General features: G+C 57.9%; 1 protein-coding gene across 4 annotated transcripts in view; it reads right to left on the minus strand.

The window, feature by feature from the left end:
- Positions 1–23,994, minus strand: part of SLC66A2 (solute carrier family 66 member 2) — a 56,992-nt gene that overhangs the window by 32,519 nt on the left and 479 nt on the right. For 2 of the 4 annotated variants that reach the window (XM_039245848.1, XM_039245847.1), the window contains exons 2-4: positions 21,891–22,196; positions 14,674–14,807; positions 7,216–7,269 (exon numbers count right to left, since the gene is read on the minus strand). In XM_039245848.1, the coding sequence (XP_039101779.1) occupies positions 7,216–7,269; positions 14,674–14,807; positions 21,891–22,196 (494 nt within the window). Of the gene's footprint in view, positions 1–7,215; positions 7,270–14,673; positions 14,808–21,890; positions 22,197–23,004; positions 23,210–23,994 lie in introns of those variants that run through there. The other 2 variants (XM_039245850.1, XM_039245849.1) reach the window with 2 other exon arrangements.

Consider the following 23,994-nt stretch of genomic DNA (forward strand, 5'->3'; position numbering starts at 1 on the left):
GGGAGGAGGTGGCTGCACACTCGGGAGGTGGCTGCACACTCGGGAGGAGGGGGCTGCACACTCGGGAGGAGGGGGCTGCACACTCGGGAGGAGGGGGCTGCACACTCGGGAGGAGGGGGCTGCACACTCGGGAGGTGGCTGCACACTCGGGAGGAGGGGGCTGCACACTCGGGAGGAGGGGGCTGCACACTCGGGAGGGGGCTGCACACTCCGCTGGGCTGCGAGGTGGAAGGAACCCCGGCTCCCTCTCCCTCTGCTGACCCTGACCCGTTAAGCTTTTCCAAAGGGCAAACTCCAGTCCTTCCTACCGGCCCCCCCTCGCCAGGCAAGTCCTACCCACCGGTGCCCTCTCCTCACCACAGCCTGGCCTCCCGGGGCACAGCCAGGGGCTGTGCTGGAGCCGGGTCCGCCCACCGCCTTCTTCCGGCGCTGGGCCACCAGGCGGCGGTCTCCCGGGGACCCAGGGTTCCAGGCAGGGGGACCCTCCCCCGCGCCCCCGCCTGGGCAGGGGCGGCCCCCACCCTCCCGCGCAGCTGGGGGACCCGACGCCGGCCTGGAGACCGCGTGCGTCACGGGACCCTGCCGAGGCGGCTTCCCCTCCCGTCTCCAGCCGCAAGGGGGGCGCCGGGTGCCCCTCCACACAGCCCGGGGCCTCGTGGGGTCACGGGGGGCCTGGCCAGGCAGGGGCCAAGGCCACGTGCAGCCCTGGCTCTGCCCAGTGCCCCGCCAGCCTGTGGCCTGACCCCACAGGGGCAGCTTGTGGTCGGGCAGCTAAGTGGTCTCATTCCACGCAGCAGAGACCCCAGCCCTCCCCGAGGAGGAGACCCTGGCCCTCTCGGGTCACTTCTTAGGGCTCCATCGCCGACCCCATTAATGACGGAACAGTTACGTAACCTGGAGGGGTCCCCGCGCCTCCTAGACTTCAAACCCGCGAGCGCCCCCGTGTGGCCCGTCCCCGCCAGTGCAGGCAGAGTCCGTCCTGGAAAAAACGAGGTGCAGGCCCTGCGGGCGGAGGGCGGAGCGCGGGCTGGGGTCCCTCCCCAGTGGCCACAATGACAACCAGACGCTGCTGGAGAAAGCCGGTGAACCACGTGGCCACGGACTCTCCACATGAGCCACGTTCAAAACACCCCCACGGGCCCCGAGTGACAGGGACAGTGCTGGGGGCTCTGAGCACGGGGGCTGGTCCCCGCCCCGCCCCCAGGCGCCTGCACACGGGGGGGGGGGGGGGCTGTGGACAGAGCGCCGGCCTCCAGGGCGCAGGGGCCCTCCCGCGAGCACGACACACAGTGACGAAGGCAAGCGGCCGGGCCAGGCAGGACCCCTGATCTCGTGGCCGCTACGAGCGAGCAGGGCCACCAGCCACGGAGGGCGCGGCCCGCAGTGGGCGTGTGGTGGCCACGGTCGGTACCAGGAACAGAAGTAAGCAGCCCACGCGTCTCCGGTGCTGTGTGGGCCCTCAGTGCCTGGTCCAGTGGTGGCCCAGCGCCCGCCCCGCGGGCCGGCTGTGGCCCGCGCTGTCCGGCTCCCGCCCGGGGGCTGCGGCTGAGGGCAGTCCGCTGGGAGGCTGGTGCTCCCCCAGGCTGGGGTCCCCGTGGGAGCGGGCGGGGGGGCGTGTGCCTGCGGTGAGAGCCCACGCCTTGGAGGGTGCAGGGGGCCTGGGGGATACATGGCCCTGCTGTGGACACGGCTCTGGGCCCCAGCCTGCCTCTCTCTGCTGTGCCTTCCTGTCTAGTGACCCGACTTCTCTGTGCCTGTTTCTTTGCCTGTAAAATGGAGGCGTCACAGTACTCTGCGCACAGGCCAGCATGAAGGGTAAATGGCCAATTTCCTATAAAAGACTTAGAACAGCGTCTGGCACATACTGACCAGTCCACGTCAGCTATGTTTAAAAACAAAGTCTACCGAACAAAATCCACGTGGTTCGGGGCCACTTCCCGGCCCACAGCTGGACCCCACCCGGTGGCAGCTGCACGAGCGACCCGCACGCTGCTTCCTGAGACTGAAAGCTCACCAGCCCCCCCCCAGCTCAGGCCTCTCCCCTGCACTCGGGCCCCAGCTCCCTCAGTGCCCCCATCCTCACCGGACACACCCGAAGGCCCCTGCGGTGGCAGCACGTGGGGTCCCAGCAGCAGACACGGGGGCTGGTCAGTGAGTGGGGTGCGAGGCCACACGTCCCTGCCATTATCACCACACACGGGAGCAGGATCTTAATATCCTCTCAAAGTGTCCCCCGAAACTGAGCCCTGGGAGCGCAGGACCAGGAGCGGCTCCCGACGGGGGGGGCACGCGGGTGAGGCTGGGGGGGGCTCATGTGATCGGGCTGCGCCGTGGCCGTGGAGACGCAGGTCCCGCCTTCCAGGGGACGCAAGAGGACGTGGGTGTCACCAAGCACCGAGTCGGCAACTTGTTCTCAAATAGCTCGAGAAAACGCTACTGGATCCCAGCTTAACTCTATGGTCTTTCAAATAATTTTTAAATGTTTAAAAATCAACTCTCCATGAAAACAAAACCACCCCGGGTCAGAGTGACACTTGGCTCTCGCCACACGGCGCCCCTGGCGGCCCCCCCCCCACCCGGCACACATGTCTGTGTGGCCCTGCTGGGTGTCTGCTCAATCCGGGGACGCAGCCCTGACCTACAGCCCACGTCCCCGAGCTCACACTCCAACACGGAAGAGGGGGCTGCCAGGCCCCGGGGGAGCACGCGGTGCCTCTGGGGCCACCAGAGAAAGCTCAGGGCCTGCTGTGCGGGAGGGGCTGGAGGGGAGGAAGCCACAGGGCAGGGGTGCAGCCTGCACGGGGACGCGGTGGGTTAGCAAAGCCAACAGCGCCATCTGGCCGTAGGACTGCAAACGCCGCCGTCAGAGCCCGCGTCACCGTCACCGTACTGAGCCGCCTTTCCCCCGCCCACACCCACCCACCCTCACCCTCCCTCACCCTCCCTCACCCTCCCTCACCAGGCGGCCAGGGACGGGCGGGAGGGCCAGGGACCCGCAGGCCGTGCTAGGAGACAGAGGTCCAGGGGTCAGAGCCTCCCCCTGCTCCTGAGGGAGCTGAGCACGATCGAGCAGTGGGCTGGAGTGCCAGCCGTCACTGGAAAATGCTCAGACGGTGAGCCCCTCACGCCCTCGTGGCCGACCCCCCCCCCGCAGGGGTGAGCCCCTCACGCCCTCGTGGCCGACCCCCCAAGGTGTGCCCGTCCTGGGTTCTGTGCCGGGCTGGCCTGTCTGGCACCTCTAAACTGCAGGAGCCTTTTCCTTTGATCCTATTGTACTTCCGGACCTTTCTTGTGCTGCTAATTTCTGGTTAGTGGGCGTCCCACACTGGACGGGAGGCCACAGGCTGAGGCCCCGTGTTCTCTGCACCCACCAGTCCAGCAGGCCGGCAGCCCGCAGACACGCGCGTGAGCAGCGTCCATGCTGACCCTCCGCACAAGCGCCCTGGACCCGGAGGAAAGGGCAAGGAGGCCTAGACACAGAGGGAGGGGGTAGGGGTTTACCCCAAATGAAAACAGCACCTTCACTTACAGTTACAGTTTTAAGGCTACTTCTAAAACCTTAACAGAGGACATGACCTTCTATTCATGTGAACACGAACCCAAGAACAGGCCAGGCCCGGAGTCCATCCTTCGGGGCAGCTCTAAATAAACACAGCTACCCGCCCCCTGGCCCAAAACGTCCTCTGTAATTCTGGCCACCAGGACTCCGGTCAGGTAAACCAGCGAACGGGACAGCACTTCAGGGTGGTGGCGTGAGGGTCTCTGCAGACCGTCTCCCCACAGAACGAGAGAGTGGCCGTGGACTCTAAAACACCATTTACAGTCTCCAGAAAGTGTCCTACGGCCATACAGCAACGAAGAAACATCTATTTTTTTTTTTAATGTTTTATTTATTTTTGAAAGAGAGATAGAGACAGCGTGAGCAGGGGAGGGTCAGAGAGAGAGGGAGTCACAGAATCCAAAGACAGGCCCTAGGCTCTGAGCTGACAGTCAGCACAGAGCCCGACGTGGGGCTCGAACCCACAAACCGTGAGATCATGACCTGAGCCGAAGTCAGATGCTTAGCTGACTGAGCCCCCAGGCGCCCCAAGAAACATCTACTTAAGAAGAGTGTTTGGGACATGCCCTGTAGCCCCCCCAACCCCGTGTGATGACAGCTCTGCTCCCAGAGCAGGTGCAGACACTTCCCACTTCCAGCTCGGCTCCGCTCTCCTCCAGGCCAGAAGGGCAGACAAGCCAGGGCTCCCTCCCTGCCCAGCCCCCTCTCGAAGGCCAGAGAATACTGTCCTGACCCTGCTGCTCGTGGAGTATCCGGGTCCCACGGTGGGAGGGGCAAGCCGAGAAGAGCGGGGGCCACGCTCCCCACGCACACGCGCTTGGAGCTGGGGCAGCACCCCACAAAAGGCCGCTGCCGCCCCAGCCAGTGCGCCAGAGCAGGGGCTCAGAGGCCCTGTCCTGGAAGTGGGGGCATGAGAACAGCCAGCTCCGTAGCTCTCCCGAAGAGGAGCACCTCAGCTCAGAGCACAGTATGAGCAAGTTCAAGCCCAAGGGCGCTGACAGAACAGTGGGGACCCCGGGGCTGGAGCAGCCGGAGGAGGGTAGCAGCTCCATCACAGCAACAAGTGAAACAGACCCGCCAGCGTCTACCACACAAGAGAGCCACGGAGAGTCATCCTGGGGACACAGCAGTCGTCGAAGACTGCCCTCAAGATCCCCCCGTGCCCGTCACCTGGACCAGACCTGTGCAAGCTTCAGCATTATCAACACCAACAGCACAACTGGCCGGCCAGCCACTCGAGGAGGCCAGCAGGGGAGTGTGACTGCGGCGAAGGGAGACCACCGAGCAGTCAGAGAGCCACGGCCTCGCCTGGGGGACGGGAGGTGCAGAGCCAGCGCTCCTCCGGCCACGTCACTAAACAAATAAGCAAACAAGCCTCCCCCAGCCAGGGTCAGGGATCAGTAACCAGAGTTGCTACAATATTTTACAACATACAGTTTTCAACAAAATATTGAGAAATGCAAAGAAATGGGAAAGTGGCCCATACACAGAAGAAAAATAAAAGGAAACAAAATTGGTTTTGAAGGGGAACAGACACTGGATTTAGCAAAAATGACTTCAAAACAGTTATAAATATGTTCAAAGAAATGAAAGAAATCAATCATAATAAGGGAGGGCAGGGACGCCTGGGGGCTCGGTCAGCCGAGTGTCCGACTCTTGATTTCAGCTCAGTTCACGACCTCTCAGTTCATGGGATAGAACCCCATGTCGGGCTCTGCGCTGCCAGGGAGGAACATGCTTGGGATTCTCCATCTCCCTCTTTCTCTGCCCCTCCTACCAAAATAAATAAATAAACTTTAAAAAATTAAAAAAAGGACTACCCAGCAACTCCACCACTTGGTATTTCTCCTATGAAAACAAGAAAGGTAACTCAAACAGCTGCCTGTGCCCCTGTCCCAACAGCAGCATTATTTATAAGAGCTAAGACACGGGCACAGCCCGAGTGTCGGCCAACAGATGAATGGATAAAGAAGATGCGGTGTGTATATGTACAATGGAATATTGCTCGGCCATAAAAAGGAAGGAAGTTCTGTCATTTGCAACAAGGATGAACCTTGAGGGCATTGTGGTCAGTGAAATAAGTCAGACAGAAAAGACAAAAATACCATATGAGCTTATTTATGTGTGGAAGTCTAGGGGGAAAAAAAAAAGAAAGAAAACAAGCCCATAGATACAGAGAACAGATTGGTGGCAGCCAGAGGTGAAGGATCCAGGATGGGTTAAATGGGTGAAGGTGATCAAAAGGTACAAGCTTTCAGTTACAAAACAAGTAAGTCATGGGGCTGTAATGTACAGAACGGTGACTATAGTTAACAATACTGTGTTGTTAACAATACTGTGTTGCACGCTTGAAAGTGGTTTAGCACAAGTGGATCTTAAAAGTCCTCTTCATAAGAAAAAAAATAGTTTGTAACCATGTACAATGACTGATCTCAACTTGGACTCACTACATACAATACACACATGTCACAATGTACTTCACCATATAGACAGTAATACGAGCATCTGATAATGTATACCTGAAAGTCCTATGTCAATTACTCCTCAAAAACTTTTAATTAATTAAGAATTGATACCAATCCTTCACAACTTAAGCAACACAGGAGAGGGAACATGCCCCATTCCCAACCCATCTTACAAGGCCAGCACTATCCTGATACTAAAACTACAGTCATCACACACACACATACAAACACGCACAAAAGCAGACCAATATCTCTTGTAAATATGGACACAAAAATCTTTAACACAATACCAGCAAACAGAATCCAGCAACTTAAAAAAAGGATTATACATCATGCTCAGATGGGATGGATCCTAAGACTGCAACGTTGGTTCAACATACAAAAATCAATCAATGTCAAGGACAAAAACCGCATGATCATCTCAACAGACGCAGAAAAGCAGTAGACAAACTTCAACATCGTTTCATGATTCAAACAAACAAACAAAAACACTCGACAAACTCGGAATAGAAAGGTTCTTGCTTCCTCTAATCTGAGGCATCTGAAAATCCCCTGCTAACACCATGCTTCAGGGGAAGGGAGGCTGTCGCACTAGCTCAGGAACAAGCCCAGCTGGGCCATGCTCACCACTGTAGCCTCTCTGAACTCTAGGGTGATTAGGCAAGAAAAGAAAAAGTATCCAGACTGGAAAGGAACAAATAAACGCATCGTTATTTGCTGATGACACGATCTTGTATCTAGAAATCCTAAAGCACCCACAAAAAAGCTAATGGAACCAATAAATGAGACGCACAAAGCTGCAGGATACAAGATCGATACGTGAAAATCTATTTTATTTCTATGATAGCCACGGACAATGCAAAATGAAAGCAAGAAAACAATTCCATTGGCCACAGCATCAAAAAGAAGAGATGTAATAAAAGCATTCCCACCCCTGTGCTGCTCGTTTCCACCTCTCCTACCCTTCCTCCGTCTCTGTCTCTCACATCCACACACACTCAAGGGGCAGGTTTCTAGGAACTAGTTCATGCTTAAACGTGGCAGGCGATGTGTTGGTTAGTTTGCTGGGGACGTGGGCACGTTTGGTAGCGTGAGTCACACGCGCGGAGCAAGCATGGCCGTGAGGGCTGAGCGGAGACAGTTGCACAGAATGAACGAAGCAGGGGCGGCCCCGTGCGGGCTGGTACGTACCCAGATAGGCCCGCCTGGGGTGGGGCCTGCTTTCTTCGTCCTGATTGTCTGCAGCTACATTTAAAAAGAGAAAACAGAAAGGAGGAAGAGAAAAGAAAAAAAAAACAGACCGATTTTAAGACCGGCAAGCAGCTGTGTCTTCCAGCCCCATTTTGCATTTCTTGTTTTAAGAAACACTGGAAAAGGGCGAGATCTTCGTTTCCGTGTACTAGGAAATTTACTTTCTGAATGATTCTCCTCCAAATCTACCCTCTTCCAGTGTCAGCACTTGAGGCGGGAGGAGGAGATCTTGGGCCAAAATGAAGAGTCGTCATATTTTCAGCGAATGTCTAAGGTCAGAGGTGGCATAACACCCACGGCACGCCTGCTACACTGACAGAGACGCAGATGGTACCCGTTTCCCCCTAAAAGCTCGTCTGTACACAAGCCCTGATCGCAAGATAGCGGTCCCGGGGTCAAAGCTCTTCCGAGGTTGCTTGATAAAGCAGTTTTCAGAGCACACTCCACAAAACGCCCTCTGTGAACGGGGAGCCAGCGCGGCACGTGAACTTGCCAGGCGTGCGGCTCAGAGGCCATGCCCCGTTACACCGGGCCAGGAGGCCTCCCCCCGGCCCCCGCAGGCGGCAGGACCCCACACAGCGCGCGAGGCCTGCAGCAGCCTCGCCCCACCCGAGACCCCCTGCCCCCCAAGCCCAGGATGGCAGCCCAAGGCTCTTGGAGACTCGGCCAGAGTGTCTGCAGGGTGGAGTCTGGGAGAGCGAGAGCCTCAGGGACGCACTGGACTCCGTCACAGACCTGGGGGCGGCTGTGTGTCACCCGCCCCAGGCAAGGCAGGCTCCACCTACAAAAGGACAGTTTGCAAGTAAACACCTAAAAGAAAGCGCCAGCCTGGCTACGTGGGCTTGGGGACAGCAGACGCCCACACACGCTGCTGCCCGGCCCACGCGAGGCTTTCCTGAAGCAGCAGCACCACCGCCTGGAACCGCGGGGCTCCAGACACCAGACTGGCTGGACGTCCTCAGCTTGTCACATCTGTTTCTCGGTTGAGGCCGAGTTTACCGTTCACTGAGACTTCCTCTAAAGACCCAGGTCCCGAAGGGGAAGGGGAGGGGAGGCTGGGGACGCAGGAAGGGGGTGCTGACTGCTCAGCGTTGTTCCGCGTGCGGCGCAGACACACCCACGCCATCTCCCCTCTGGTCTCAGGCCTGATCACGCCCAGCAGACAAGCTGGAAACGCGCCCGGCAGCAGGGCAAGGCCGGGCGGAGGCCCAGGGCCGTGAGAGCGCGGCACAGTGGGGGGGGAAGGAAAGGCAGCAGCTGGTAGGGGGTGCGGGTCAGGGAGGGGTCTCCTGTCCTGTGTCAGGCTCTTCCCAGAGGACAGAGTCAAGCTACCGAGGGTTTCTTGGCTGGAAGGTAGTGAGATCGGATCTCCGCTTTAGACAACCATCTTTGTGCAGGGCAGCCTGGCGGAGAGCCCGTCCTGAGGCTGAGACACCAGTGAGGGGCATCATCCAGGTCACAGACTCCCAGGCATCTGTGAACACGCACTCCGGGCACTAAGGTCCAGAAGCAGCCTCGGCACGTGTCCACGCTGTCCCCACTGGAGGCAGCGTCCGTGTCCCCCCCCTGGTTACGGGGGGCCTGTGACCCTCCATTCTGCAGAAGCGATGCGCGATTTCCAAGAGCAGAGCACAGACACGGGTTCTACCTGGCTCTCTCACGCTCCCCTTGCAGCCCGGCTGCCATGTTATAGGGAAGCTTAGGCCACGTGAGAAAGCCACGTGAAGATGTCCCAGCAGACCCTCTGACACATGAGGAAGGGAGGGACCTAGACGGTGAGAGCAGAGAAGGGGGAGGGGGCCAGGCCCCGGCAAATGGCCGGCAGCGCTGCGGTGCCCATCCAGGCTCGTGAGTTTCACCACTGTCCTCGCAAGTCCCCAAGTCTGGGGGTTCCTTTAGGAGCAGCCCCAGAGACTGGAACAGAACCTGATGGGACAGAAGTCTGGGACGAGCCCACACAGGAGAAGTGGCCGTCCTGGATGCCAGAGGACGGCTTGGGACAGCAGGAGGGAAGCTGTGAGCCGACCAGAGACCAGACCACCAGCCGCTCGCAGGGGCTTCCGGGCTCTGTCGCAGCGCGAGAGCCACTGCAGTGCTCGAGGACGGTGGGGGCGACGGCCACAGGTGGGGCCCAGGATGCCCTTAGAGACCAGGGGACCGGGGGGAGGTCGGGCAAAAAAAGATTAGCCCTACATCAAGGTCACGGCTGTGGGCAGGTGGGCAGGGCAGGTAAGGATTCATAACCTAACCTCACGTCCAGGGACATCCGATAAACCCTTGAAAATACAGAATGGTTTACAGATAAACATTTTCCTGAGTGGGAGGCAGGGTCCTCGGCTTTCATTGTCAGAATCGTATGTGACCCTCCCCACCCAACATTTTTTACCTTTATGGAGATGTAAGTATATACCATTAAGGATTCACTCGCTGAAAGTGTACAATTCAGTGGTTTTGGCATATTCAGAGCTGCGCAACCACCACCACAGTCTTAGAACACTTTCGTCCCCCACAAGGGACACCCGTCCCCCGGAGCAGCCACCCCCTCCCCACTCCCCAGCCACCTCCATTCTGGAACCGGAGTGAATGTCAAGTGAATGCAACCACCTGACTCGGAGTCACAGACCATCTTCTCTCCCCGCGCGCACCGCTGGTGGCACCGTTCTCTGTGCCAGTAAACCAGGTAAGAACGTGTCATCCTGGGACCCCCATAAAACAACGTTCCAGGAGCCCCCTCACTGAGACCCCCTCGGGCAGAGAGGGATGCAGGTCGCTCTTCCATCCCTGGGTCCTTGCGAAGCCCGTGAGTGTCAGAGCGATGACCAAGGAGCTCGACGAGGAGTCAAAGGAAGTGTCAGCACGCACACCTGGCCTATTTCATCTGCCACAGAATCTCCCGGCTCCGTCCACCGAAAAAGCCAAAAGCCACCCCAACCCTTCAGCTGTCCCAGTGGCCGGACCGTGGTCTCCACATGCCGCAGTCCAGGGCCACAAGGGATCCTTGGAGAAACAGCTCACTCCAGGTCTGGGGCAGGAACCAGGTAAGATGAGGCACCGAGCAACTTGTCGCACCAAGAGCACGGCTCCCAGGGACCCCCCCCCCCCCCCCGTCTCTGCCAAAACGTGAAGAGCCAACTGAAGAGGCTCCCGCCAGCGGACGAGCGGGTCAACAGAATAATGGCAATCAGGCAAACCCATCAAGTAGGTTTAAATCCACACAATCCGAATAATGGAAAACAAACACGAACACTGTTGCAAGATGCTAGGGAACCAGTTTCGAAAACTGGCAGATAAAGAGAAAGAAGCAATTACCTGCCTTTCACTCGTAAATGACACCACTGGGCACAGCAGCATTTCCTGGGAAGCTTCACGTCAGAGAAGGCCCGCAGCTAATTCGTGATGAAGACTGACCGCGCCGGAGCCCTGCAGCCTCACAGTTAGCGGCTTAGGCGCGGGGCACCCACCACTAACATCCAAAAACAGACAAGGTGACAGGATGTGCCTCCTTGCAGAAGAAACAAGTCTGGCAAAACATAAGAGCCAAACCTAGACTTGATCAGACCTCTGGATCCACTTATCTTTTTAAAATGTTTTTCACAGGGCATCCCGGAGACAGGAAGACCCGATGGACCCCACGGGGTGTGGCCCGCAGCAGCCAGGCGGGGCCGCCTCTGGCCGGCTTCTCAGATGTCACCTGCAGCGCCAGGAGTCTTGTCCGAAAGCGGGGTGGCCGGGGTCTCAATTCCACACCCCCACACACCCCTGGGCGTACTGGTCAGCCCAAGGATGGAGCGCTGGCTGCACGGCACACACCACGTGCAGGGTGAAGAGACACATTTCGAGGACCAAGGGAAGTTAGGGAGAACCTGCAGTGACCAGTCCGCAGCCTGGCCCCGGCTGGAGGACAGAACCCAGCCCCCAATCAGGAGGTGATGGGGCGCTGAAAACCTACACATAACACTGGGTATTTGATAATTAAGTACTTCCTTATGGCTAATGATGGTATTTTGGCTGTTTTTGTAAGTCCTTATCTATTAGACACACATTATGAACTACTTAAGTCTGGAATTTGCTTCAAAAACCGTAGGCGGGGACGCGAACAGGGCCTGGGGATGGCTGGAGGCGGGCGCGATTACGCGGGGAGCTCGGACACACTCTCCCTGACTCCACGTGTGTTTGAAGTTCTCCACCATAAAACGTGAGAGATGAAGAGGAAACACGCAGCACACGCAAGCCACATCGGACCTCACGCCCTTGGTGTAGCCACACGGTGAGTCCACAGCGGCTTCTGCGGAAGACCTCTCCCCGCAACCCGCGGGCCCCGCCCCCTCAGGCCCACCCCCAGCCTGACCTCCCCTAGGTATGAGCAAGGCCACAGGACGAACCCCAATGTCACCTCTGGATGGCTGAGTGGAAAGCTCTTTGCTTTTACTTTACGTTCCTCTCTAGTCCCCAAAATGTCGAGATGAGCACATACTGCTCTTTATAATCAGATAACACATCACATGTTCATTTGGTGAGTGACCTGCTTTTTCTCCTTTAATTCCATTTATTTCTTTAATCTTAACCTCCAAGCTCAATTTGTGACCTTTGAAATTAGAAACCTCTATAAAAGACAGCTGTAAAACATCAAAGTTTTTTTCTAGACTGGCCACCCTATGAAAACACTGAAATATGGCTGTTAAAACGCTTCTCCGTAACTTACTTGAATGTGCCCGGTCAGTCCGCCCGGGGCACCCTCACCAACGCCCCTGCTGAGCGCCTCCAGGAAGTGGGGACCGCCCACCTTCCCCAGCGAGGCCCGGGCGCAGCGGCTCATAGGGTCCCAGAGCTTTCCAGCCTGAACTGGTTGGTGTTTTCATACCCCACCTAACCACTTCTGGCAGAGGAGAGGCAACACACCCACAGGTTTCATTAAAGGCTTTCCCGATGAGTGTGCTGTGTGTCCATACGTGGTAGACACAGATACATGTAAGCCTAATTACATTCAAGAATTAATATGAATCTCAAGAATTCTCAAACGCTGTATCCCAGATCTCAGTATGCAGAATTTAGGGTGGATTCTCCCCCTGGAACCGTCTGGGGCCCAGCTGGGAGCCCAGGGGTCAGGAGCCCCGGCCCTCCAGGCCCCAGCAGAGCCCAGGCAAAGCACAGGCCGGCCGGGCAGACCTAGCGCCCAGCCGTCACCAGTGGACGGCAGCTCCGCCGCAAGGCCAAAGCCCACTGCGGCCCCACCCACCTGCATGTCGCAGGTTTCGAGCCAGCCCTTTGGTCAAGTGCCAACACCCGCCGGCAGGCAGACACCTGGACCTGCCTGTGTTCCCAGACGCTGCAGACCTTACAGCTGCCGCAGCAAGTCACCCCGAGCTCGGTGGCCTACCACAGATTTATTACCTCGCTATGTGGGAGACCAGAAGGCTGACATGGGTCTCACTGGGCTAAAATCAGGGCATATTCCTTCTGAAGTTTCTAGGCAAGAACCCAGATCCTGTTCATTCAACCTGCTGGCAGAATTTGGTTCCTGGAGGCCGAGGTGCCCATGCTCTTGCTGGCGAGGAGAGGGGGGCCGTTCCAGCCTCGAGAGCCTGCTCTGCTTTGGCTCCTAGCCCTTCGCCCACGTCCAAAGCCAGAACCACACCCTCCTCACGTCCGCGCCTGACCAACTCCCCTCTTCCACCCTACGGGCCGGGTGGAGACCGGGCACACCCAGACAAGCCCCCCGCGTAAGGCCCCGGCATTCATCTCGCCTGCAGCCCCGTGAGCCCCGAGGCGGCACGTCCCAGGTCCCGGTGTGGACGGGCCCGTTAATCTGCTCATCACAGAAAGGGCTCTTGTTAGTTTCAGGTTGCAGCCCTATCTCCGCAAACCAGGATTCACGGTCTTAACCCAACCCATTCTAGTCACCGGAAGAGAACTACCCCTTTTGGAAGACTCTGTGTGGAGCACCAGAAGTCAGGGCAGAATAAGCCCCCGGGACAGGAGGCCACCAGAAGAGGCCCAGCCTCCTGCTGACAGGGCCTGGACACGCACCTGCTGCATCCGGCACCCTCCATGACCAGAGCCTCCGCACCATTTCACACAAGATCACAAAACCCAGGCTCCTGTTGCAAAGCCCGAGGCTCAGGAGCACCACGCTCACGTGTCCGCTCCCGGCTCTCCTCCGTCCCCGGGTCCGGAGGCGCCACCGACGCCCCCCACGCGGGCACCTGCAGGCGGCCTTGAGGGCCTGTGCCCACGGAGGGTGAGGTCCACAGATCACAGAGAGGAGGCGGCGGGGGAGGTGCCGGCAGAGAGCGCGCAGCGTGGGAGCAGCTAAAGGGCCCAGCCCCTCACCTCACGAGGGACCTGGCCGGGTGCCCGCGGTCAGCCCCGCCTCCGGTGTGACTTCCCAGGTCGCAGGAGGGGAGATGAGAACAGGTCCACGGAGGAGAAAGAACAAAGACACAACCAACAGAAGCAGGTGGTGGTCTTTATAGCGTACGTGACGCCGGCCGGGCCAGGGCACCCATCAGAGCTGGCGGCTGACCCACTTTCTAAAAGACTGAAATTAACATGCCTTCATCTCTAAAAACAGAAGCTACATGTGGGGAAAGGGTCTGCTCAAATGGAAAGAAAATAAACATCAGGAATAAAAATACAAGGGCAAGGCCTCAGGTCCACACGAGTCCCGAAAGTAAACAAACTCTAGCAAAAACGCTTCTCTGAGCAACAGCTGAGATTAAACACACACTATTTCAGACAAAATCAAAGTGAGAGCTGTCTTCAATTTAGTAACAAGAAGAAAACCAGAGGTAAGGCATTAATTCTCCTGCACGTTCAAACACAGAACATCAGCTCAGAAAGAACTTTTTCGAAGGAAAAGGTAAAAACGAGAAGTATTTTCTATTCCCTGAGCCGCAAAAAGTCACCGAGCAGTGTGGGCCGAGCGGGCAGCTCGTCCTGCCCAAGTTCCAGGGGACAACGCACCTGGCCCCGCGGCAAGGTCGTGAGGAAGGTCCCTGCTAACTCGGGCAAACGGGAAACTGAAGGGTGTGGCTCGTGGACAAGCCACACACAACACAGAGATAAAACCGCCTTCTCAGGAGGCGTCTTACTCTGACCTAATCCTGTCCCAATTCAGAATCCCCTCATAATAGTCACAGTGGATGGTGACACATTAAGATTAGTTAATAACTTGCCCAGATTCCAGGGAAGAAACTATTACCTTGAACTGTTTCACATTATAAACTGCTTAAACATTTAACACACGGAAAATACTGACATCAGCCACACATAACCGTGCGTTTGGGGAAACCAGAGCTGCTCAGGTAACACTAATGCGGCTCTGACTTCACCCACGGACATGAGGCGAGTTTTGCTTATTGATTTAGTGCTTTATTCCCAAAGGTGCAGATCACCAACCTGCAAAGAAACGGCGTTTTACGTTCAGCTCATTTGTCACGCGGACTTCGGTGCAGAGCTTCAACATCAGTAACATGGTCAAGATCATGACTATGCTCTGCCAGAGGAGCGGTGACTCAAAATGCCTTCCAAACCTGGGGAGGTAAAGAGACCACGGCATCAGGGGGGCCCGGACACCAGGCCTCCCCGCCTCTCCCTGCCCAGGTCCCGACCAAGGCCCCCACGGCCACATCCTGGGCACCCCAGAGGGTGTCTCACACCCGCCACAGCCTCTGGCACTGCCTGCCTCGGCCTCTGCGCTCCATGGTGCACAGAGCTGGGTGGGCAGGAGCCGGGGACACCCCTGGACAGCTGGACGCGGGGACACCTCTCAGAATCACGTGCACGGCTTCTCCAAAGCCACATTCACCTCCCCAGGAGCCGCTGATGAGGGTGTGAATGGGGCTCCCAGCCCCCTCACCTCACAGCCAGGTGCCCAGCACCCTCCCTGAAGAGGCCCCAGCCACCACCGGTAAGAAGCCCGGTTTCTAGACCACCTGATTCCCTGGGAAGACTCATTCCAGAATCCAGGAAGGACAGGAAGCCCTGACGAAGATGATGGGGTCAGCAGGCGGGAGCAGCCCACGGTGTGAGGAGAGACCAGCGGGGGGGTGGGGGGGGACACCCCTCCTCCCCAGAGGAGAGAAGGCTGGGCACACCCTACCTCCCAACCTGAGGCCCTGACCCCCACCCAGGCCTCTCTGCCCAGTCAATCTCCCTCCCCACTCAGGCCCGGCTGACGCCCAGCGGAGGCCTCAGTGCTCTGAGCCCCCGGACCCGCCCGGCTCTCCCAGGCACAAGCCCGGCTCTCCCAGCCTCCCTGTTGATTTTCTGTTCCGTGGCAGAGCCTCTCACCAACTGGGCCACAAGCTGGCAGAGGCGAGACCACGATCTAGCGACCAGCGCAGGATGGGTCCATCGGCAGAACCCGAACTCCAGGGGCTGAGAACAGCTCGGGGTCCCCGCCACGGCCACCAGAGCCACCAGAGCCGCGACACGTTGGCCCAGGCCCACGCAGGCCTGAGGGACCACCATCTCCAAGGCCAGGGCACGGCACTCTTTAGAGTCCCAACCCCAGACCCCGCCCAGCTACCCTGGAGCAGGAATCCCCCAGGTCGGCCCACCACGTGGCCTGAAGGGTATTTCCAAGCCCGGGGCTGGCGGTCGGGTCGGCACACCTAAGTCAGGACACCCTGCAGTGGGATCTCCCGGCTGCTCCCGGAAACAAGAAAGCACAGGGACCACCTCCCTCCTCCCTACCCTCCCTCAGGGGGAGTGAGCCTACACCCTGCTCCCCCTGCAGAGGGGGGGTTCACCGGGTGCTGAGCACGCCCACAACACAGAGCTGGGGCAGAGCTCTCTGAGGGGCCCCGGAGACACCAGCCCGGCGCCTGCCCACTGGCGGCTGCACGAAGGGACGGAGCCAAATCTATGAGAAACTGGGACAAAACTCAGCAGCCGGGCTTGTGGTAAAGGGTGAGATCAGAGGCCGCCCCTCCCTCCTGGCAGGGAGCCTGTCTTTGAAAGGTGTGGCCTGGAAGTAAGGAAATCTCACGTACAAGATAAAGACACAGTGACGTTCCCTGAGGGACTCCAGTGCCCAGGCTGCACCTTCAAGCCCACGTCTGTGAGCGCACTGCCACCTGCGCTCTGATCAACGGGCGCCTCCTGGGAGAGAGCAGACAGCACGTCTGGTGAGGACTGGCCACGGCCACGGCCACGGCCACCAGGGGCCGGCCCAGCAGGCGAGAATGTGCCACCCGGAGGGGAGCCATCAGCTGAGGTGCCCACAGGAGGTCAAGCAACCAGGAAAACACAGATGCTCCCCGCAGAGTTGGGGATCGAGACACGGGTGCCAGGACCAGCATTTCGCACCGGTTCGCGATGCCAGCGCCCGGCCCACGTCCTCTGAGCAAGGACAGAGCAGGCCTGAGGTCACAGAGGCTCAGGCCCATGCCACTTGGGTCTGGGAAGGGCAGAGGGGGTCAGGACAGACAGCAGACGGCCCTGTGACCACCAGCTTCTTCCTGCCTCCCCAGGAAATGTCACCTGGGCTCACCTGGGATCCTGGAATGCAAAGAGGAGGAGCGGAAATGCGAAGTGACTGGAGCAAGAGAGGGTTGATGAGTCAGGCCTGCGTGAAGAGAAGGTGCAGGAGGAGAGAGGGGACAGGGCCCTGGGGCCTGTGAGCCACTGCCTCTGAGCCCCATCCCTGCTGTAAAGTGCGGCTCTCACCCCTGGGGCTACGTAAGGACATTTCTAGCCATTTCTAGGCACTGGATCCAGCTGGCCCCAGGGGTCAACTCACCTATAGCTGAAGGTCTGACAAGGGGACAGAAGTTCGATGTCGGCCTAGAAAGACTGGAGATGCTTCCTTCCCAAGCAGGCTGGGAAGAACCACAATAATACGTGTTACTCTGGGGCCTTGCGTACCAAGCTCATTTCTAGTTATAAGGCCAATGATGTGCAATTCTGGCCATCACGTGAAAAAGGCCACTTTTATGTTTCAAATACTCAACAGAAACAATGACTAGAAAAACTGGGTGAAGAAATCAAGGTTTGTGCTTCCTCAAAAGAGGCGCCTGGGTGGTTCAGTTGGCTAAGCACCCAACTTGGACTCAGGTCATGATCTCATGGTCTGTGAGTTCAAGTCCCACATTGGGCTCGCTGCTGTCAGCACAGATTCCGCTTGGGATCCCCTGGCCCCCTCACCCCTGCCCCTCCCCCGTCGCACACGTGTTCCCTCTCTCTCTAAAAAGTAAATAAACATTAAAAAAATACACCAAAAATCGAATCCAGATGAACTCAACATTTACAATTTAAAAAAAAGACCATTTAAAGTGAAGTGAGAGGGAGGAGAGGTGAGTACTTAGCTGAACTTAGGATAAAGACAGACTGAGACACAAAATTTCAAAAAGCACAACTTTCCACAAAAGATATACAAGAGACAAAATAAATGTGAAAGGAGGTTCAATATCATTAGTAATTTTATATGCTAATTAAAATACAAAGACACCAATTTTTATTTACCACATTGGTTAAGCTTTTCTATCCTTGATGCTAATAATCTGTACTGACAAGGACAGATGGGCACCTCTCCTGTCCCTGACAATGTGGGGGACACAACTTCTTCTTGGGGCAAATGACGGGACAGCCTACCAGACACGTGAAGCGCCTGCCGCTCACACCAGCCAGTCTCCCAGGGCACCGGGGCGCCTGGGGGGCTCAGTCGGCTAAGTCCGACTTCGGCTCAGGTCATGATCTCCCGGCTCGAGTTGGGGCCTGGCTTCAGGCTCTCTGCTGTCAGCGCGGAGCCCACTTCAGTTTGTCTCCCTCTGTCTCTACCCCTCCCCAGCTCATGCTTTCTCTGTCTCTAAATTAAATAAAAACATCAAAAAATGTTAACAAAAAAATAATAATAAAGTAAAATAAATAAAAGGGTTCTCCCTTAACCGCAGGATACATATCTACATCTCACCCCCAGGAAGACACACACCGAAGGGGATAGGCAACATTTCACCAAGTCTGAGCGAAAACTTCTCCAGAGAACACCTTCTCCGTGTCTTCAAAATAAGAGAAAAGCTCAAGTGGAAATAAGTTGTGTATCTACTTCCCCCTGTCACACCAACTGCTACACCCTCAGCAAAATGTTACTACGTACTCAACAGTGTTACATCTCTGGCACAGGGCTAGGAGGCTCCAATGCAGCTTCATACTGTGAGTCCAGTAACAGGTTTCTATCCCTCAGATACAGCACCACGCATCCCTGATACAATGTTACTGTAGCCAGCACAGGGCTAGGCCCGTCCGTCTCGGATACAACGTTACCACAGCTCAGTTACACTGTTTCCTGTGCATCTGATACAGTGTTAACACATCTGACATGATGCTACTACGTTTCTGGTACAATGTTACCACATCTGATATGGTGTTACATCTCTGAAAGGGTTCCCATACTTCTGATACACTGTCACTACAGCCAGTACAATGTTATTATACATCTGCTGTAATAGGACCATCTCTCTGATACAGTGCGTTCATCCAATACAAATGGAGCTCGAGAACTACCTCTGCGAACGCACAGTTCTGGGCAGGCCTTGCAATATCATCCATACCCCCCGGGCCCTCCCTCCCCTTCCCCTCTACAAAATCACAAGCCTGCAAGTATTAGCTACGAGGCATCATCTAGCCTTTCTCTTGGCTTCTCCTGACACCACAGAGGCTAAACACTACACATCAGCACTTTATGGAATATAATCTGCTGAATGTTAGATTTGCAAAAGGATGATTAAGAATTGCAAGAAATTGGGGCGCCTGAGTGGTTCAGCCAGCTGAGCGTCCGACTTCAGCTCAGGTCATGATCTCACAGTTCACGAGTTCAAGCCCCTCACTGGGCTCTCTACTGTCAGCACAGAGCTGGCTTCAGAAACTCTATACCTCTCTCTCTTTGCCCCTCCCCTGCTCTATCTCTCTCTCTTCTCGAAAATAAATAAACATTTAAAAAAAAGAATTGTAAGAAATAAAGCCCTGTAGTCCCACAAGTTTCCGGAACCTGGGGCTCACGGCCTCTGCTGGCCCCCCACCCACAAGCTCACCCCACAAGTCTGCAAGGGGCTTCCCGGGCTGGAGCTCTGAGGGCCGTGCTCGCAGCCAGCTTTAAGAAACACACTCTTCTGGGCCACCTTCACACTGGTCTAGTGTAGACCCTGCTTCCGTCTCACCTGGAGCCTGCCGTGGCCCATTACGTGAACATGGTGCATGCCATGCGATGCTGCTGCTACGGCGGAGACCCTGCGGCATCTGCACCGCTGTCTGGAATGTGGGAAACCCTCTAAAACCTATTAAATCACATGGGCTGCTAACCCGTGAAGGCTGGAGGACCCAGGAGGGGTCTCGGGACTAGGTGGGCAGAGAGGCTCCCATCAGTCACAGGTCATAGATGGAGCCCAGCCTGCCTGCCGGGGGTCACCACGTGAAACCCAAGCACCGCCCTATGGGAAATGCAGGGAAGGCACATGCCCAGGCCAGAGACCAGCGCCCGCCACCAGCCCCCGCCACCAGCCCCCCTTCACCCCCACACCACCAGTCTTCCAGAATGCTGCCCAAAGGCAGCCCTGGGTCTTCTCACGGTGGCCACAGAACCCCTGAAGTGACCCAGAACAGTCAGGGTGCTGACTCTGGGAAAGGACCGATCAGACACACAGAAACACACTGGCCAGTGGACAACACTTAGAATCACAAAAGGCCACCCTGTGCTGCATTAGGAGAGAGTGCAAAACCCCTTCTCAAAGTCTCGAGCCCTGCAGCGAAGAGAGAACTCCTAGTCCAAGTGCATTAAATGCCAGTTAAGACCAGAGGCCCTGGTGACTTGGCTTTCAAGAAATTAATTTCTGACTTCTCCAAACCAGATGTTAGGATGTAGATTAGATACTCTATCCTCTTTTTTTGCAAGTGTGAAGGATAAGCACACTTAAGGAAAAGACCTCTCAACTGCTCCTTTTTCCCGTGAGGGAAGCCAACCTCAGGCACTTCCTCTCCACTGCTACAGAAAACTTATTCCAGCACCTCGTGAAGTGGCCTTCCCAGCCTAACCCTGTGACACCGGGCAGGCGGCGGCCAGGGCCCCCTGAGCACCTCCAGCGCGCTCAGGGTCAACGACTGTGTCAGAGGCAACTATGTTTTGGGACCTGCTTCCATTCAACCTTAGGCTGGATTGAGGCCATTTTAGAAAAGGGAAGCCATGTGTCACCCTAGAGTGAGTGATCTCTGTCCCCAGCCAGAGGAAAAAGAGGAATCTTCAAAATGGGGTTTTTCAACTTGTGCCAAAGAAAAAAACAAGCACCCACTCCCGCCTCCTTCCAAAGTAGCCTGGCCCAGAGACAAACCTGGCGATGTGAGAAATTCCCCGGGGAGGAGCTGACTTACCAGTCACCTTTTAAAAGCCCCCAGACAGGGGCAAAACGAACACCCAGTAAACATGAATCAAAGGGATAGAACACAGAGGAGAGAACTTCAGGGCTCAGAAAAGTTGTCTCTCGGTTGTGATGGTGATGGAAGGGGGCATTGTCAAAACTCATCAAACTGTGCACTTACAGTGGGAGCTTTATTTCACGTCAATCATACCCTCAATAGGCTGACTCAAAAAACGAATTAGCAGGAGAGCCAGGGTAGCTCAGTCGGTTAAGAGTCTGACTTTGATTTCAGCTCAGGTCATGACCTCATGGTTCATGAGCTCAAGCCCCACATCAGGCTCTGCACTGACAGTGTGGAGTCTGCTTAGGATTCTGTCTCCCTCTCTCTCTGCTCCTCCGCTGCTCATGCTCGCTCGCTCGCTCTCTCTCTCAAAATAAATAAACTTAAAAAAAAAAAAAGAATTAGCAAAAGACATGATTACTCAGTAACCAACTAGTCGGAAGAAGCCAGAAGCAGCCCTCTGGACACGGCCTAGTGCCTTCATCCGGCCTCCACACCCACACATCCTCCTGAGCAACGGTCCTCACTATCTGTGCTGACAGAGGGTCTGGGGACCATCAAGAAGAAAGGAATGTTCCAGACCGTTTCAGTCTTAGAATGAGGCTATAAGACTTCATTTCACTTCCTCTAAAAACTCCCCCTCCCAAATATGTCTCACTTTAGTAACTGTTAAAATTAATTTCCAGTTCCTTGCCAGAATGCAAATGATAATAAGAGGAAGCTGGCCTGGGAGTGGCAAGAAAAAATAACCTCTCAGGTCTTATCCAGGAAGTTGAGTTTCCTATTAAAACAAAACAAAACAAAACTGTACACACAACCAGAAGGTGGAGGGAACCGCCTTCCCAGTCCGTGGCCCCGAGAGCCCCTGGTCGGCCCTTCCTACGGCTCGTCACTCTTGGTCTTAATCACGTACTCGTCCCCTGTTTTCTCTCGCTGCCACTCCCATGCAAACCCCAAGGACCGGGACCCCTTCTAGGACCTTACCCAGCACCCAGAAGTCCGCGCGAAAATACCTGAAAATGCAGATATGAAGACTAGAGTAAGTTTCTCCACTCCAATCCCACCATTTTCCCTGGGAAACAATCTCCTCCATTTCACGAGCTCCGTCTCAGGAAGTGCAGATACTTGCACCAGCACCCCGCTCCGCACCCCCAAAAAGAGAAAGCCATCCCTCTGGAAGTACCCGTAGAAAGCTCCCAACTTACCAGAAGAGGATCCGTAAGATATTCGCCACCAGGAGCACCAGACACACGTAGGTAGAGAAGCCCTCGGCATTCTGAGTCCTCCGGATGTCCCTGTACTGCGGGATATACGGCACGATCCCCCCGAACACCATGGCCCCGGCGGCCCCCCAGGACACCAGCTGGTGCAAGGGGACCAAGAGCCAATCCAAGCCTTCTGCTTCCATCCCGACTGACGTCCGCCGGGCCCGGGACGGACTCCGGGATCGCGCGGTGACTGTCACCCCCACATGGCCGCTGCTACCTGGGGCAGCCCTCCGCCATCGGAGCCTGGCAAGAGAGGGAAGGGGGTGAGGGGCTCCGGCGCAGGGCCCTGGAGGCAAAGTGAGGGTCGCGTTCCCAGGGCCCTGCGGAGGCTCACGGCTGGGGCACGACCCCCTCCTCAGACACCGGCGCCTCAGGGAGCCCTCCACACGGGAACCGGCACCCGCTGGGGGAACAGAGGTGAGGGGCGCACGGCGGTGGACGAGGGCCTTGGGGAGCACCCTCAGTCCGGGGGCGCGTGGTGGCTGCGTCCCTGCGGGAACACGCGGCCGGGGCGGAACGCAGCTCAGCCCTGGGGGCGCGCTCAGTCGTGGGGACACGCTCAGTCGCTCAGTCGTGGGGGACGCGCTCCGTCCTGGGGGCGCGCTCTGTCCTGGGGACACGCTCAGTCGTGGGGGACGCGCTCCGTCCTGGGGGCGCGCTCCGTCCTGGGGGCGCGCTCAGTCCTGGGGACGCGCTCCGTCCTGGGGGCGCGCTCAGCCCTGGGGACGCGCTCAGTCGTAGGGGACGCGCTCCGTCCTGGGGGCGCGCTCAGCCCTGGGGGCGCGCTCAGTCCTGGGGACGCGCTCAGTCCTGGGGACGCGCTCAGTCGTAGGGGACGCGCTCCGTTCTGGGGGCGCGCTCAGCCCTGCGGGCGCGCTGAGCAGGAGTGGGCTGGCTCGGTCCTGGGGTGGGACGCACGGCCCGGGGTGGGGCGCACTCGGTCCCGGGACCCGCCGCCCGCCCCGCGCCCCGCGCCCAGAGCCAGGGAGGGCGGTCTCCGCGCCGCGCCCGCGTCCCCACGCGGCCTGAGGTCCCGGGGCCCGGCCCTTACCCTCCGCGCCCGCGCCCGCGCCCGCGCCGGCCCCGCCCGGTCTGTCCGGCGAGCTCCGTCCGTCTGTCCTTCCCTGCGCCGCAGCCCCCCCTCCGCGCGACGTCACAATGCAGGGGCCCCGCCCACCCAGCCGGCGGGCCGAGCGGCACTGGGTCCTAGAGCGCACCCGCCGCGCAGGGAAGGGTCGCGGCTGGACGCAGAACGAGGTCGGGGGTCGGAGGTCGCCGCGGCGACGCAGCTCCGCCTGCTCGGCCCGCCCCCCCTCCCCCCGTTAGGGAACACCTGCCGGGCGAGACCGCTGCTCCAGAGCCGGGACCCCACGCGGACGCGTCCCCACCGGGGCCTGGGCGAGGGGCCGTGTGGACGCGGTGCGCGGCCACCGAGAGCCGAGGACCGGGGCCGTCTCCGGCCGAGGCCTGCGCGAGGCCTGGAGACCCCGTCGTGGGGACCCGGGCAGGGCTGGCGCCCCTCCCCCACCCCCGGTGAGGCCGGCGGTCCCTCCGCGCCGTCGTTTTCTGACGACTCGGGGCGGGGGGGGTGAGGACAGAGGGGGGCCCCCCGTCCCGGTGCGGGCGGAGCCCCGAGGTGCAGGATGCAGAAGGAGCGGTGTCCCGAGCCTAACCTGGTCTCTTCTGGGGAGACAGGCGCACCGTGCGCCCGAAGCCTCTGCAGGCCCGCCTTCCGCTCCCGCCGCAGGCGCCCGGGCCCAGGACGGCGGCCAGGACTGCGGGTCTATCGGACACCTCGTTCCACGCAGTCCTGGGAGCCCGTAACCTCAGGATGCCCATGCACAGAGCTCTTCCCCGACCTAGGTGAGCCCCCAGGGGCCCTAGCGCAGGTGCTGGGGCATGTGGGTGCTGGTGGTGTGAGTGTGCATGGAGCCCTGGGCCCCAGCCGTGAGCACCTTTGTGAGAAGCCAGCCAGCCCTGTGTGCCCAGACCCCTTGCAGGTGGGCTTCTGGCGGAGAAAACCAGGCAGGGCCCCAGGCCT

Source organism: Hyaena hyaena, unplaced genomic scaffold (assembly GCF_003009895.1).
Source record: "Hyaena hyaena isolate Hyena2069 unplaced genomic scaffold, ASM300989v1 scaffold_267, whole genome shotgun sequence".
NCBI lineage: Eukaryota > Metazoa > Chordata > Mammalia > Carnivora > Hyaenidae > Hyaena > Hyaena hyaena.